The 16,003-nt window shown below is 33.9% G+C and overlaps 1 protein-coding gene across 3 annotated transcripts in view; it reads right to left on the reverse strand.

Annotated features, from left to right (window-relative positions):
- The window catches only part of SMARCAD1 (SWI/SNF-related, matrix-associated actin-dependent regulator of chromatin, subfamily a, containing DEAD/H box 1), a 72,345-nt gene that overhangs the window by 35,618 nt on the left and 20,724 nt on the right, over window positions 1–16,003 (reverse strand). For 2 of the 3 annotated variants that reach the window (XM_010980584.3, XM_010980583.3), the window contains exons 4-6: window positions 14,443–14,614; window positions 11,484–11,550; window positions 6,114–6,217 (exon numbers count right to left, since the gene is read on the reverse strand). In XM_010980584.3, the coding sequence (XP_010978886.1) occupies window positions 6,114–6,217; window positions 11,484–11,550; window positions 14,443–14,614 (343 nt within the window). The remainder of the gene's footprint in view (window positions 1–6,113; window positions 6,218–11,483; window positions 11,551–14,442; window positions 14,615–16,003) is intronic. The other variant, XM_064484793.1, reaches the window with a different exon arrangement.

The following is a 16,003-nucleotide window of genomic DNA, read 5'->3' on the forward strand; positions in this document are numbered from 1 at the left end:
TAACAAAGTTGGTGAAATGAGGCAGCCAGTAGATGTCTGAGGTATGCTCATTTTATTCTTATGTGGCCTAGTTTAGCTGGGTGCAGTTTTCTGTGTTCATCTATATAGTATTTCTCATGGACAAACTTGTACATAAACAATGCAAAATTCAGGTTATACACAAACTGTTCTCTAACATATTTACTGCATTGGGAACAAACTGACATTTTAAAAACAGAATGAACTAATCTTTTTGTGAAATAGTTGCTGGCTTTGAAAGGGAGTCCTGACAGGACCAGAATGGCTGACTGTGGGACCTCAAGTGACCAGGAGACGAGAGCTGTTATGTGACCTGGGTATCTGATCTCCCAAGACTACCCCGAGGATAAGCAGAGCAACCCATCCTCGAGTGGAAATGCTATATTTGAGACTGGACTTGAGCAGGTTCAGGAAGCATAAGTAAGCTGCATGCACAGATGTGTCTCAGACTCCCATGGGATTTACTTCTCTGCTTTACTTCTTCACCTAATATCTACTGCACTATGGGAAATTCTTTATGATTATCAGATAAAGTCGGAGAAAAATCTTAAACTTGCTTTATAAAGAGTTTACATAATTGTTTGAACCAGCTAAAAATGAACAACTACTATAATATAATCACATTAAGAAAGCAGCCCTATGCACAACTTTGGGAAGTACAACTTGCTGTCTATTTTGTATAAAAAGAAATGGCCAGAGGTACAGATCAATGATATATCATGGACAGTAGCTAAGGAGAAGAATGAGAGTGGAAGATCAGTGACCAGAAGTCTACAGAAGAGGTATACTGTTCAACTTCTTTTGTTGCTGTTGAAGTTTTTCTGAGAACAGAATATAAGGATAACAGTTTTCCATGTAAATGTTAAGCAAAAGGCATCTACTGCAGAGGAGTTTTTTAAAAAATCAAGTGGATAAGATGAGCCATTCTGTGAACCAAAATAAGACCACAGCCACTTGGATGCATGCTCAATAGGTCTATATACAAATGGCCATGGCAACATGCACTGAGTCTGTGCACAGAGATTAACAAGATAAGACTTTCTCATCCCAAGATTTATCTGGCTATTGCTACTGGTGAGTATTCAACCTGCCAAGAGTAGAAGCCATCAATGAATTCTGGTAACAGCACCATTCTTTGGGAGATTCAGTCAACTGTTTGGTGGCAAGTTGATTACATTTGGCCCTTCATCATGAAATAGACAGTAATATAACTATTTTGGATTAGCCTTTCCTATCCACCTGCATTTAGTAAAAGCAGTTATGAATAGAATTCTCTTCCTCCAAAATTCCCATGCTGAATAACGCCCTCAGAATGTGGCCTCACTTGGAAACAGGGTCTTTACGCAGGTAATCAAATTAAAATGAGATCATTAGGGTAGGCCCTAATCCAATGCCTGGTGTCCTTATAAAGAAAGGAAATCTGGAGATAGACAAGCACATGGGGAGTACACAGTATGAAGACGAAAGCAAAGATATACAAGCCAAGGAATATCAAAGATTGCCAGCAAATCACCAGAAGCTAGCCAGAGAGGGATGGAACAGCCTTCAGAAGGAACTAACCCTTCTGACACCTTGATCTTGGACTTCTAGCCTTCAGAACTGTGAGACAATGTATTTTCATTGTTTAAGCCACTGTTTGTGTTCCTTGTTACAAGACCCCCAGGAAAATAATGCATCATATGCAGGTATATAGAAAGCTTAATTAAGGAACAGTACACTATGACACAACAATCAATGTTTCTGACCAGGGGAGTTAATTTCACTGGAAGAAAAGCACATCAAATGGATTCAAGTCCATGGAATTCACTGATCTTACTATGTGCCTCAATACCTAGAAGCAGCTGGCTTACAGAACAGCAGTATCACTTAGAGAAAATTCACAATGTGAACTTACTGATAATACCCTCAAAGCTAATATGCTGTTCAACAGATGTACAAGCAAAGTAAATGCTTTGAATCAGCAATTAATATGATGCTATTTCTTAAATAAAATAGAGATGAAAATAATAGGGAAAAATCAATAAAATCAAGAGCTGGTTTTTTGAAAGGATAAACAAAATTGACAAGCCTCTGGCCAGGCTCACCAAGAAGAAGAGAGAGAGGACCCAAATAGGCAAAATAAGAAATGAAAGGAGAGAAATAACAACTGATACCACAGATATAAAAAAAAAACTGTAAGAGAATACTATGAAAAATTATATACCAACAAATCAAACAACCTAGAAGAAATGGACAAGTTTCTAGAAACACAGCCTACCAACACCCAATCAAGAAGCAACAGATAAGGGGGAGGGTATAACTCGATAGTAGAATGTGTTTTTAGCATGCACAAGGTCCTGGGTTAAACCCCCAGGTCCTCCAATAAAAATAAATAAATCAATAAACCTAATGACCACTGTCCAAAAAAAAAAAAAAAACCAGAAATAGATAATTTGAATAAACCAATCACTAGAAGTGAAATAGAATCTGTAATTAAAACAAAACAAAACAATACTCACTGCAAAGAAAAGTCCAGGACAGGATGGCTTCCCTGGGGAATTCTACCAAACATACATAAAAGAACTTATACTGATCCTTCTCAAACTCTTCCAAAAGATTGAAGAGAAAGGAACACTCCCAAACTTATATGAAGCCACCATCACCATGATACCAAAAGCAAATACACTACAAAAAAAGAAAATTACAGGCCAGTATCTTTGATGAATATAGAAGCAAAAATTCTCAACAAAATATTAGCAAGCGGAATCCAACAACACATTAAAGGGATGATACAGCATGATCAAACTGGATTTATCCCAGGGTCACAAGGATGGTTCAACATAAACAAATCAGTGTGTTATACCACATCAACCAAAGAAAGGACAAAAACCACATGATCATTTCAATAGATACAGAAAAAGCATTTGATAAAATTCTGATCCATTCATGATAAAAACTCTTATCAAAGTGGGTATAGAGGGAACATATCACAACATAATAAAAGCTATTTATGACAACCCACATCCAACATAATACTCAATGGTAAAAAGTTGAAAGTCTTCCTGCAAAAATCTGGAACAAGGATGTCCACTCTCACCACTTCTATTCAACCTAGTATTTCAAGTCCAAGCCACAGCAATCAGACAAGAAAAAGAAATAAAAGGGATCCAAATTGGAAGGGAAGAGGTAAAACATCACTATACACAGATGACATGATGCTACATATAGAAAACTCTAAGGACTCCACACAGAAACTAGACCTGATAAACAAATTTAGCAAGGAATCAGGATACAAGATTAACATACAGAAATGTTGCACTTCTTTACACTAACAATGAGCTATCAGAAAGAAAAAGTCAAAAACGATCTCTTTTAAAAGTGCATCAAAAAAAAAAAATCTAAGAATAAACCTGAAAGACTTATATGCTGAAAATTATAAAACACTGGTAAAGGAAACTGATGATGATTCCAAGAAAGAGAAAGATATCCTATGCTCTTGGATGGGAAGAATTAATATTGTTAAAATGGCCACATTACCCAAGCAATCTACAGATTTAATATGATCCTGATCAAATTATCCAGGACATTTTTCACAGAACTGGAACAAATAATCCTAAAATTTATATGGAACCACAAGAGATTTGAATTGTCAAAGCAATCCTGAAGAAAAAGAACAAAGATGGCAGTATTACTGTCCGATGTCAGACAATTATACAGAGCTACAGTAATCAAAACAGCACAGTACTGGCACAAAAAAAGATATACGGATCAATGGAACAGAACAGAGAGCCTAGAAATAAACCCATACACCTACAATCAATTAATCTTTGATAGAGGAGGCAAGAATATACAATGGAAAAAAGACAGTCTCTTCAATAAGTGGTCCTGGGAAAACTGGACAGCTACATGTAAAAGAATGAAATTAGAACATTCTCTAACACCATATACAAAAATAAACTTAAAATGGATTGAAGACCTAAATGTAAGACACAACACTATAAAACTCCTAGAAAGGAACATAGGCAAAACATTCTCTGACATAAATCGTAGCAATGTTTTCTTAGGTCAGTCTACCAGGCAAAAGAAATAAAAACAAAAATAAACAAATGGACCTAATCAAACTTATAAACCTTTATTCAGCAAAGGAAGCCATAAACAAAATGAAAAGACAACCTATGGAATGGGAGAAAATATTCACAAATGATGCTACTGACAAGGGATTAATTTCCAAAACATACAAACAGCTCAGATACCTCATTATCAAAAACAAACAAACAAAAATCCAATCAAAAAATGGGCAGAAGACCTAAATAAACATTACTCCAAAGAGGACATGCAGATGGCCAACAGGTACAAGAAAAGGTGATCAAAATTGCTAGTCATCAGAGGAATGCAAATCAAAACTACAATGAGTTATCACCTCACACAGGTCAGAAAGATCATCATCAAAGTCCACAAATAATACTTGCTTGAGAAGGTATAGAGAAAAGAGAACCCTTCTACACTGTTGGTGGGAATGTAAATTGGTGCAGTCACTATGGAGAACAGTCTGTAGGTTACTTAAGAAACTAAAAATAGAGTTACCTTTATGATCCAGCAATCCCACTTCTGGGCATGTATCTGGAGAAACCTCTAATTCAAAAATATACACGTACCCTAATGTTCCCAGCAGCACTATGTACAACAGATAAGACATGGAAGCAACCTAAGTGTCCACTGACAGATGAATAAAGAAGATGTGATATATATATAAATGTATGTATGTATATGTATATATACACACACAATGGACTATTACTCAGCCATAAAGAGTGAAATACTGCCATTTGCAGCAACGTGAATGGACCAAGAGATTTTCCTACTAAGTGAAGTAAGTCAGACAGAGAAAGACAAATATCATATGGTATCACTTACATGCAATAGAAAAAAAATGATACAAATGAACTTATTTATTTACAAAGCAGAAACAGACTCTCAGATATAGTAACTTATGGTTACCAAAGGGAAAAGGGGGAGAGGGAGAGATAAATTAGGAGTTTGGAATTAACAGATACATACTACTATACATAAAACAGATAAACAAGGACCAACTGTATGTAGCACAGGGAACTATATTCAGTATCTTGTCTATAATGGAAAAGAATCAGAAAAAGAATATATGTATGTAAAATTGAATCACTTTGCTGCACACCTGAAACTAACACAACATTGTAAATCAACTATACTTTAATTAAAAAAATTTTAAAAATACATGATGTTATTTCTCACATAGCCTATATATAGGTATATAAACTAAAATGTGGGCCTAGTCTCTCAGACCACAGTTGTTCCTCACACCTAAAAACTTACAGAATCTTTACTTCCTACCATTATTAGTTCTCTCAAGGGAAGAATACTTTCATGGAAGGACACAACAACTGTCCCATTAAATTAGGGTCGAGACTGTCACCTGCTATTTAGGGCTTCATATACCACCAACTGAGGCAAAGAAAGAGGTTACTGTGCTTGTTGGAGTGACAGATTTTGATTTTGATTACCAAAAAGAAACTGTGTTTATTCATGTGTTGTCACGAATAAAGACAGGGAAGACTATGTCTAGATTCACTGGGAGGCTTCTCAGTAGATATATTTATAAAGTAAAAGTTAATGGGAAACCAGAGTAACCCAGTAAAAGCATAACCACTATTAATTTTCGATAAGTAGTTAAATATCAAGAGAGTCCTCTATTTCAACAATTATAAGGAGCTGTCACTGGGGAGGAGAAAATGGTACTGGCAATGGTAACAGTTGTTTTACATAATTGTGTACAACCGTATGTATGTATAAATTTTATAAAATAAAATTTAAATTAAAAGCAAATTTTCCCAAGAAGTTACTTTACCACACCACTAGGATACCTTTTAAAATTAATTTTGTACTTCAGAGATAAGTAATAATACTAGATTAATTAAACAGAAAGCAACAGCAGTCACAAATAAAATGCAAACGTAAGTTCTCTTAGTTGTGAGAGAGAGGATTGATTCATTGAGGTATATTTTCAGGTTTGATATCCACAGACTCAACATATTCTGTGCTTAAGCAGATGATTTTGATACTGCAATTCAAATGTAACTCACAAGATCCAGTCTCTTCTTTTTTATAGATTGGTCATCATTATATTCATCTTCCTCATATGGCTCTGAAGAAGAAGATAATTTTCTTTTCCTGGGTCCACCACCTTCTAAAACAGAGAAGGACGTTAAAAGTTTGTACAGATATTATAAGAATCATTAATGCAAAACAAAGGCAAAAGTGTTATTATAATGAAAATACTTGTAGATAGTTCTCTTGATATCAGGCCCAATGCTATTTCTACAATAAATGTCAACCGAATTGAAAGAAAAGTAAACAGACTCTTTTCAGTTTTTCAAAAGTAGAAATCACTTTAAAAATGTAGTATTTCTCCAGTATTAAAGGTTATGCACCAGTGTCACTTCAAAGTTACCTGCCTCCAGCAGTACATTAAAAGGATCATACAACATGATCAACTGAGATTTATCCCAGGAACGTAGGGGTTTTTCAATATTCACAAATCAATCAATGCAATACACCACATTAACAAACTGAATAAAAACCACATGATCATCTCAATAGATGCAGAAAAAGCTTTTGATAAAATTCAACATCCATTTATGATAAAAACTCTCCAGAAAGTGGGCACAGAGGGAACACAGCTCCACATAATAAAGGCCATATATGACAAACCCAAGTTAACATCATATTCCTTGGTAAAAAGCTGAAAGTATTTCCTCTAAGATCAGGAACAAGACAAGGATGCCCACTCTTGCCATTTTTATTTAACATAGTTTTGGAGGTCTAGCCACAGTAATCAGAGAAGAAAAAGAAATATAAGGAATTCAAACTGAAAAAAAAAAAAAAAAAAGTAAAACTGACTGTCACTGTTTGCAGATGACATGATACTATATATAGAAAATCCTAAAGATGCCACCAGAAAACTGCTAGAGCTTATCAATGAATTCGGTAAAATTGCAAGATACAAAATGAATATACAGAAATCTGTTGCATTTCTATACACTAACAATAAAATATCACAAAGAGAAATTAAGGAAAGGATCAAAAAGAATAAAATACCTAGGAATAAACCTACCTAAGGAGGCAAAGACCTGTACTCCAAAAACTAAGACGCTGATAAAAGAAATTGAAGACAACACAGATGGAAAGATATACCGTGTTCTTGGATTGGAAGAAACAATATTGTTAAAATGTTCATACTACCCAAGGCAATATACAGATTTTTTTCACAGAACTGAAACAAAAAAATTTTTAAATTTGCACAGGAACACAAAAGGCCCCAAATAGCCAAAACAATCTTGAAAAAAAATGAAGCTGGAGGAATCACACTCCCTGACCTCAGACTATACTAAGCTACGGTAATCAAAATAGTATGTATGGTACTGGCATAAAAACAGACACATCTATCAATAGAACAAGACAGGAAGCCCAGAAATAAATCCATGTGCTTATAATTAATCTACACCAGGCGTTAAGAATATACAATGGAGAAAAGATAGTATCTTCAATAAGTGGACAGCTTACTGGGAAAACTGAACAGCTACATGTAAAAGAATGAAATTAGAACAATCTCTAACACCACATACAAAAACTCAAAATGAACTAAAGACCTAAACTTAAGATCAGATACTCTAAAATTTTCTAGAGGAAAATGTAGGCAGAACAGTCTGTGACATAAAAAGCAGGAATTTTTTTTTTCAATCCATCTCCTACAGTGATGGAAATAAAAGCAAAACTAAGCAAATGGGACCTGGTTAAACGTAAAAGCTTTTGCACAGTGAAGGAAACCATAAACAAAATGAAAAGACAACCTATGGAATGGGAGAAAATATTCAAAAACTATGCTATGGACAAGGGATTAATTTCTAAAATATACAAACAGCTCATACAGCTTAATATTAAAAAAAAAAAAAATCCAAAAACGGGCAGAAGACTTAAATAGGTATTCTCCAAAGAAACATACAGACAGCCAACAAGCACATGAAAAAATGTTCAACATCACCAATTATTAGAAAAATGAAATCAAAACTACAGTGAAGCATCACCTCACACCAGTGAGAATGGCCATCATTTAAAACTCTATAAATAATAAATGCTGAAGGAGGTGTGGAGAAAAAGGAGTCCTCCTATACTGTTGGTGGAAATATAAATTGGTGCAACCGCTATGAAAAAGAGTATGGAGGTTCCTTAAAAAACTAAAAATAGAGTTACCATATGACCCAGCAATCCCACTTCTGGGCATATATCCAGATAAAACTGTTCAAAGATACATGAACCCCAATGTTCCCAGCAGCACTACCTACAATAGCCACAACATGTAAGCAACCTAAATGTCCAGCAACAGATGAATGGATGGATAAAGATGATGTGTTACATATATACAACAGGATATTACTCAGTCATAAAAAAGAATGAAATAATGCCATTTGCAGCAAAATGGTTGGACGCAGAGATGATCATATTAAGTAGTTAGAGAATGACAAGTATCATATAATATCACTTACATGTGGAATCTGAAAAAAAAAGATACAAATAAACTTATTAAAAACTAGAAACAGACTCACAGACATAGAAAACTGCGGCTACCAAAGGGGAAAAGAGTGGAGGGGAGGGATAAATTAGGAGTTTGGGATTAATATATATACACTACATATAAAGTAGATAAACAACAAGGACCTGCTATACAGTACAGGGAACTATATTCAGTATTTTCTAATGACCTATAATGGAAAAGAATCTGAAAAAGAATATATTAAAAAGAAGTCCTTATGTTGAAAATTGTCCTAATAAGCCAAAAATAGTTTCATGTCTTAATGATACAGTATCTTGAAGGATACCTTATCTTGGTAAGACAAAGCTATCATTCTACACATTACCTCTAAAGTGTACTACATTAAAGATGAAAATGACTGACATGACTGTCCTGTCCATTCTAAAAGGAACCAAGAAAAGTTTACTTAAAAAACAAGAAAACTCTGATTTCTTCTCTCCTTGTAGTTTGCCTCTTGACTTTTTAAAAAAATATCAAAGTCTAGTACGAGAATGAGAAGAAAAAAAAACTCAGCTAAAGTTCAAATTTAATGAGGACTGTAAAAAATTCAGGAGGGCAACTGTTATGCACGTTTTGTTTCCATATATATTCTCAGTGCCTAAAATAGCATCTGGTGCCCAGCAGTGGGTGCACAATAAGTATCTGTTAAATTAATGAATAAAGTTGAATGATGTAAGTTGCTGAGGAAAAAGAAGATTAGATACTACTGTGGAATAAAGTTATTCTACAAATTTTTCACTGGGAATACTGTGGAATATTGATATACTAAGAGGACAAGAAAGAATATCTAAAATTTCCCAAACCATTTAGCAACTCAACAAATGTTAACTGAGACTACCATTTTTCAGGAACTTTTAAGAGTAGGGATACTGTAATGAGGAAGACACAGTCAAGTTTTTCCGGTACCATTTTCTATCATCAGATGGCCCTTAAGAATAAATAAATGCTAACATGTACTATGTACTTCCTATGTGCCACTCACTATAAGAAGAAATTTACACTAACTTTGTCACTTCTTCGCAACAACTTTGAGTTTGGTACTATTATCATATTATTTTATTTGCTAAGGAAACAAAGAAGAGTTAGGCAACACTGCCCAACGTCACACAGCTACTAAGTAGAAGAAAAGGAAGAATCTTAACACTCAATGTAGGCAGCACCCACTAATCACACAATACTGTTCCCTTGCTCAAATTGGTGAAAATGAGAGGTTTAAAAATACTTCATGTGGATAAAATAATATCATCTTTGGAATCCACTCCAATACAATCCACTTAGGGGGATAAATATGAAGTAGATGACTGTTGAAGAAAGATGATGGGCCCATGAGAAATATTGTACTATTTTCCATTTTTGTGTATATTTTTAAGTTTCAAAAAAATTAAAAACAAACAAAAAAAATCCACCTACGATAATGGGCACTTTATACTGCTGATGAAAGCATAAATTGGCAGAAATTTTAAAATTAAAATTGAACTATATATTAAAATTTAAATGTGTATACCCTTTCGATTTAGCATCCTAGTTTGAAGTTTAGCCTATAAAAATAACAACATAAAGATTTACTTATGCCATTTGCAGCAACATGGATGGAACTGGAGATTGTCATTCTAAGTGAAATAAGCCAGAAAGAGAAAGAAAAATACTATTATGATATCACTCATATGTGGAATCTAAAAAAAAAAGACAAATGAACTCATTTACAAAACAGAAAAAAAGACAGACATAGGAAACAAACTTATGGTTACCAGGTGGGAAGGGAGTGGCAAGGGATAAATTGGGAGTTTGAGATTCGCAGATATTAACTACTATATATAAAATAGATAAACAACAAGGTCCCACTGTATAGCAAAGGGAACTATATTCAATTTCTTGCAGTAACTTATAGTGAAAAAGAATATGAAAACAAATATATGTATGTATATGTATGACAACTATTACGCTGTACACCAGAAATTGACACATTATAAATCGACTATACTTCAATAAAAAAAAGATTTATTTACAAGGCTATTTACTTTAGTTCAATAATAATGAAATAATGTAAATGTAAATGGTAATTAATAGAGAAACAGTTAATAAACTAATCCTATGCATAGTCAGACAGGAATGCTATGAAGTAGCTGACTGTACTGATAAGTTATCCACGATAAATCATCAAATGACTTTTCTTAAAATGCAAACCAATACTATAATTATATTTTGTAGCCTAATGTGTGTGTTTTATAATGGTGTGTAGGTTTGCTTTCATCCCTTAAATACATTTTTGGTAGAAGGATTACAGGTTATTTTTACTTGTTTGGTATGTACAAGTTAGAACAAAAAATCTAGATAGCATTTATCAAAGAAAAATTGGAGGTGCTTTTATAATGCAAGTCCCTTCAAATGTATTTAGTTTGTGTTCTGAGCCTGGAACAAAGCATACATATTTACTATATGAAGGAATGCTGATTACCAGCTAGGACTTTCCTCAAGACATTATGTTCCTACTGACTCAGGTGTACGTAAATAAAGCTACAATGCAATTAGAAAGGACACAAGAGAATATACCTCCCAAAACATCACTGTAAAGAGATCTGATCTGTAGAAAACAAACAAAATTACCAATGAAAAACTGCCTCCTTCCCTTTTTGGCAGGGTGGGGGAAGGATCAACCCAGAAAATCCAATTCCCAAATAGTTGTAGGACCTCAGATGAGTCACTTAATCTTCTTAAACTTCAGTCTTTTCATCTAAAAAACCCCAAAGCTATTAATAGCTCCTAAGGTTCCTGTAAGAATTCATGAAGGAGTTTGGAAAACTGAGGAGCAATATTAGAAATGAGAAGATATAGTCAACATGGCTTGAAACTACGTCAGGCATACCTGCATCACCAAACATCAGCAAGGCAGCAGCAATTGCTCCATCCATAGTGCTTGTTGACTCAATCAACTAATAAAATGAGAAAAGATTACTATTTTAAAAATAATACTCTAAGAATTATTTCACAAAGTTACCAAAATATTTAAGAACAAATGCTTTAAAAATACAAAGTGGAGAAATATGTACATAACAGCTTAAGTTCATTAAGTCCTATGATAAATTTTCAGAAAATGTTGTTTATCTAAAAAGTCCAAATTTATCTGAGCATATCTTAAAATGTATTGGATTTACTTATCATCAGTATAAAGGGAAAATTAAAACACAGTCCAATATGACAGTATAGTCAAGATTTTTGTTATTTTAATTGCAAGGTTGTACACTGAAGTCTCAAAAACTTCCTACTTACAAGTGAGTCCAGGCACTGTGTGGGGGATGTGTGTGTATGTGTGTGTGAGTGAGAGAGAGAGGGAGAAAGAGAGAGAGAAAGAGAGCAGGGGAAGCAAGGAGAGAGAGGATACAGTGATAAATATTTACAACGAACCACAATTCTGAAATAGTATTTTCAAAATCCAGTACTTCTAAGATGAGTGGGATAAAGGGCTCTTGATTTTTTGCTCTATTTCTAAACTGCTTGAATTTGTTCAAGAACATAATATATGGCTTACATAATTAAGTTTCAATATCCTATTTTTCTTTATTATTCTGTAACATTTCAGATTTCAGAAGACACTGGATATCCTATGATTTTCTTGTTAAGTTTCCTACATTGCCAATGAGTTACTTGTTTTAAAAAGATCTTAGCTTAAAAAATAAGCTTTTTTGTATTAAATAGCCTTAAATTGGGAATGCTCTTTTCTATACTAGTTTTCCTCATATTGGATCCTCAGATACCCTATAAGCCCCTCCTCATTTTCAAAACAGCCAAAGCATATTCTTATCAAGCCTAGAACTATATTTATATTTTATAACTTCCTGAATTATTTTATATGGATCTAAAAGCCTCTGTAGAGTGATTTACAAATGTCACCTTTAAATCTTTTGAAATAATGAGAGATCATTTGAAATTCAGATTACTTCAAGACAGTGCTCTGCTTTGGAGTAAGTGATTTGCTAAATTCCCCAAATTTCAGATTCTAATGAAATAAAAATACCAAGTCCACGTATCAATGTTATTTTCCCACTGTAATTATAAAATTAGAGATGTTTCTACAGGAAATAATCCCCTTGAGCTACATGAAAAATTGGCAATCAAGCTAAAGTATTTTTAAACTGAGATTTGTTTCTTTATGTTGAATATTTTAATATTTCACCATGTTTATTCTGTTGAAAGCTCTTTCCAACATTGTAAATGTTGCTACGAGTGACTACATTCTTTGTTTCTATTTCTAAAAAAAAATCACATCATGAGGCAAATAATACTACCAGCAGGAGAAAGTGTAGATCCAAGATACCATTAAAGTTTCATAATTTAGCTAACAGAAAGAAGGTATCAAAATGATTTAGGAAAAAACAATTCATGTTAAAAATACCAGAGAACAATAGGAATAATATAATCTACACTTAAGAGTTCAAACTAACAGGCCTAGGACCACCCTCTGTTCAGAAATGTTTTATCTGGCCTGAATATTTTTTATCTTTCTGTACATTAGTTACCATAAAAAGGAACAAAGTACTGATACAACATGGATGAGCCTCAAAACCTTATGCTAAGTGAAAGAAGTCAGTCACAAAAGATCACATAGTACATGATCCCATCTACACAAAATGTCCAGAATAGGCAAATCTATAAATACAGATTAGAGGTTGCCTAGGGCTAGGGGAGAGAAATGGGGAGTGATTGCTAATGGATACAAGGTTTCTTTTTGTTAAAATGTTCTAAAATTAGATTATGGTGATGGCCACACAACTTTGTAAATATACTAAACTCCATCAAATTATACACATTAAGTAGGTGATTTTTATGGCATTTAAATTATACCTCAATAAAGCTGTTAAATTGATGATCAACACTAAATAAAAATCCAGTCTTTTCACTGTATTTGAAAAATCTGAATTATCTGATAAAAACAGGCTGTCAGTGACATCACATGGTCATATACTGCTGAAGCTAAGGAGCAGCTACCCCTTTTAGAAAGGGTATGCACCAGTGTTCACCACTTCAAAGTTACTTGTCCAGCCCATACAAATATTCCTAAGTTTCAGACTGGGGGAGGGGAATTGGGGATGGTGGTGGTGATGATAAGCACAAAGGTGAAAAATATCTGAACCCGCAATGAAATGATTCCCTTAAGATCATTCAACTACTAAGTGTCAGAGATAGGGATAAACTACTTACTAATCTAATCTTCAGAGACTTAATCTCTGTAAAACTCAACTGAATAGTCAATTTTTATCTGCTCTATAATAAGAGATAGGTACCTATTACATACCTATTATAGTCCAACTACAGCCACTCATTTTGTTTCCATAGGTCAATCGGTATTTCTCAGCAAGGGTGCTACTGGCAGGACAATTCTTTCATTCTACAGGACTGTCCTCAGTGTTGTAGGGTGTTTAGCATCCCTGACCATATGGCACTAAATGTCAATAGCAACCCCTTTTTACTATGGGGAGAGAAAGAAAAAAAGCCTCCTGACATTTCTGAGTTTCCAGTGGGAGATGAAGGTAAGAGGGGTGTCCCCATTTTAGAACCATTCAAACACAAAAAATTCATAACCTATGAGAGATATTGAGAGAAGATCAAATTATATTATTTATAGGTGAATAAACCACACTTACTGTAAGTTAAGATTCTCAACAAGTAAATCCCTGGCATTTGCCTTTATTATATAAAAGTTAATAATTATCTTCAAAAGCTATCTTGAGAAAAGTGACTATCCACAATATATACCATTGGATATAGGAGACATTTTAATCATCATTACAGCTATAATAACCAATTACTATAAAAGGGTATATAACCTTAAGTAAATCACTGTCACTTCTCTGTGGAAAAAGTTCCTTCAAGGTCTGAAGTTTAGCATCTTTAAGGTCTTCCAATTCCGAAAGGTCTTCCAGTTCTGAAATATCATTATTATTTCTACCTGTCATGGTAGGAAGGCCTTGGGACTCTTCATCTTCAGATGGCTCAGAACTAAAAATATTTTCAGAGAAAAAACACAGTATTTTAACGTATTACCAATGTTATTTCATTATAACTGTGTATATGCGTTTATATAAAATACAGTATCTCTATAGTTCTTTTTAATAATAAATTTAATCTATACCTGTCAAAGATTAAAACAACTTTTTTCATTTCAGTATGACTGTGTATATAAATTTACAATTCCAAAGTCAATATTCTTTGAAAATATCTCAAATTATCTAGTCTGGGATAGAAAAGAACAAAAAAACCTGCACTGATTTTCTTAAGATCCATACTCATTTATTGCATGCTCACCTTCTCTTTCCTACTATTTTTTCACTTACACTCTGCATAAAAGGTGGGTGTTGTCATGTTGCTCCACAGAAATTAATGAAGTGTACACTAAGACAAAGATAAAGGAATTTTCATAGCCTACCCAGGTGATCAAAATCAAAGTGTTAAAATCAGATGGTCCCATTTAGCATCAGAATGTCTACCAGGAACAAAACATTTCTTCAATAGACAGTGAGCACTTAATTTTACGTAAGGCTTCATCCTACAACAACTAACTTTAATCTCACTCCATTTCAGTTTATATGTTTATCCTATATAAAAGACATTTGGGGCCAAATTTACTAAACTATCTCCCAAACAAAAAAAATCTCATTTTGAAATTTTGGTTTTCTACCATAGTAAGCATTCTGAAGATCAGAAAGCAGAAATACAACAAACAGGCAGAAGTTATAAAGATCACAGAAAGAAATACACTTAAGTGTATGCCTAGTGCCAGAGACCACAGACTTTATTATGCAGCTAATTCTCTTTTCGGACAGCTCTCTTAGACACTTATCCAGGACCTGTATTTTAGTAACTTCTCTGTATCTGTTCATCTTAGTTCAGCTGTTACCTATTAGGGCACTGGTTATGCATAAGAATTCCCTGAAAGCATATAAAAACAGATTCTGCAGGACTATGAATACGTATTTTTACCAAGTTTCTAGGTTGACTTCTTGAACTTTGCTCTGAAAAACTGCTCTAAAGTAACAAGGTAAAATAAATCTCTTAACATTATGGCTGTCCTTCAATATTTGAAGACAATTACGTGTGTCTGTTTCCATTATACCCAGACTTCTCATTCCTAATGTACCCAACTCTAAATTTTCACTCTGCCTCACTACATGGACACTTTCTAACTGTTTTGTCTCTTAGTTCACCAAGAAAATGAAAGCATTCACGTTGGAATACTTTCGAAATTCCTGTACTGAATAACCACTTCAAAGGTCCTTATTTTCCTGATCTTCACAACCTTATCCTAGTGATCAGATTGATCACAACTCTGTAGGACAAACTCAAGTGACTCTTGATGTAGTAAGTCTTCATGCTGACCAAGAATCTTAG

This window comes from Camelus dromedarius, chromosome 1 (genome assembly GCF_036321535.1).
Source record: "Camelus dromedarius isolate mCamDro1 chromosome 1, mCamDro1.pat, whole genome shotgun sequence".
Classification (NCBI taxonomy): Eukaryota; Metazoa; Chordata; class Mammalia; order Artiodactyla; family Camelidae; genus Camelus; species Camelus dromedarius.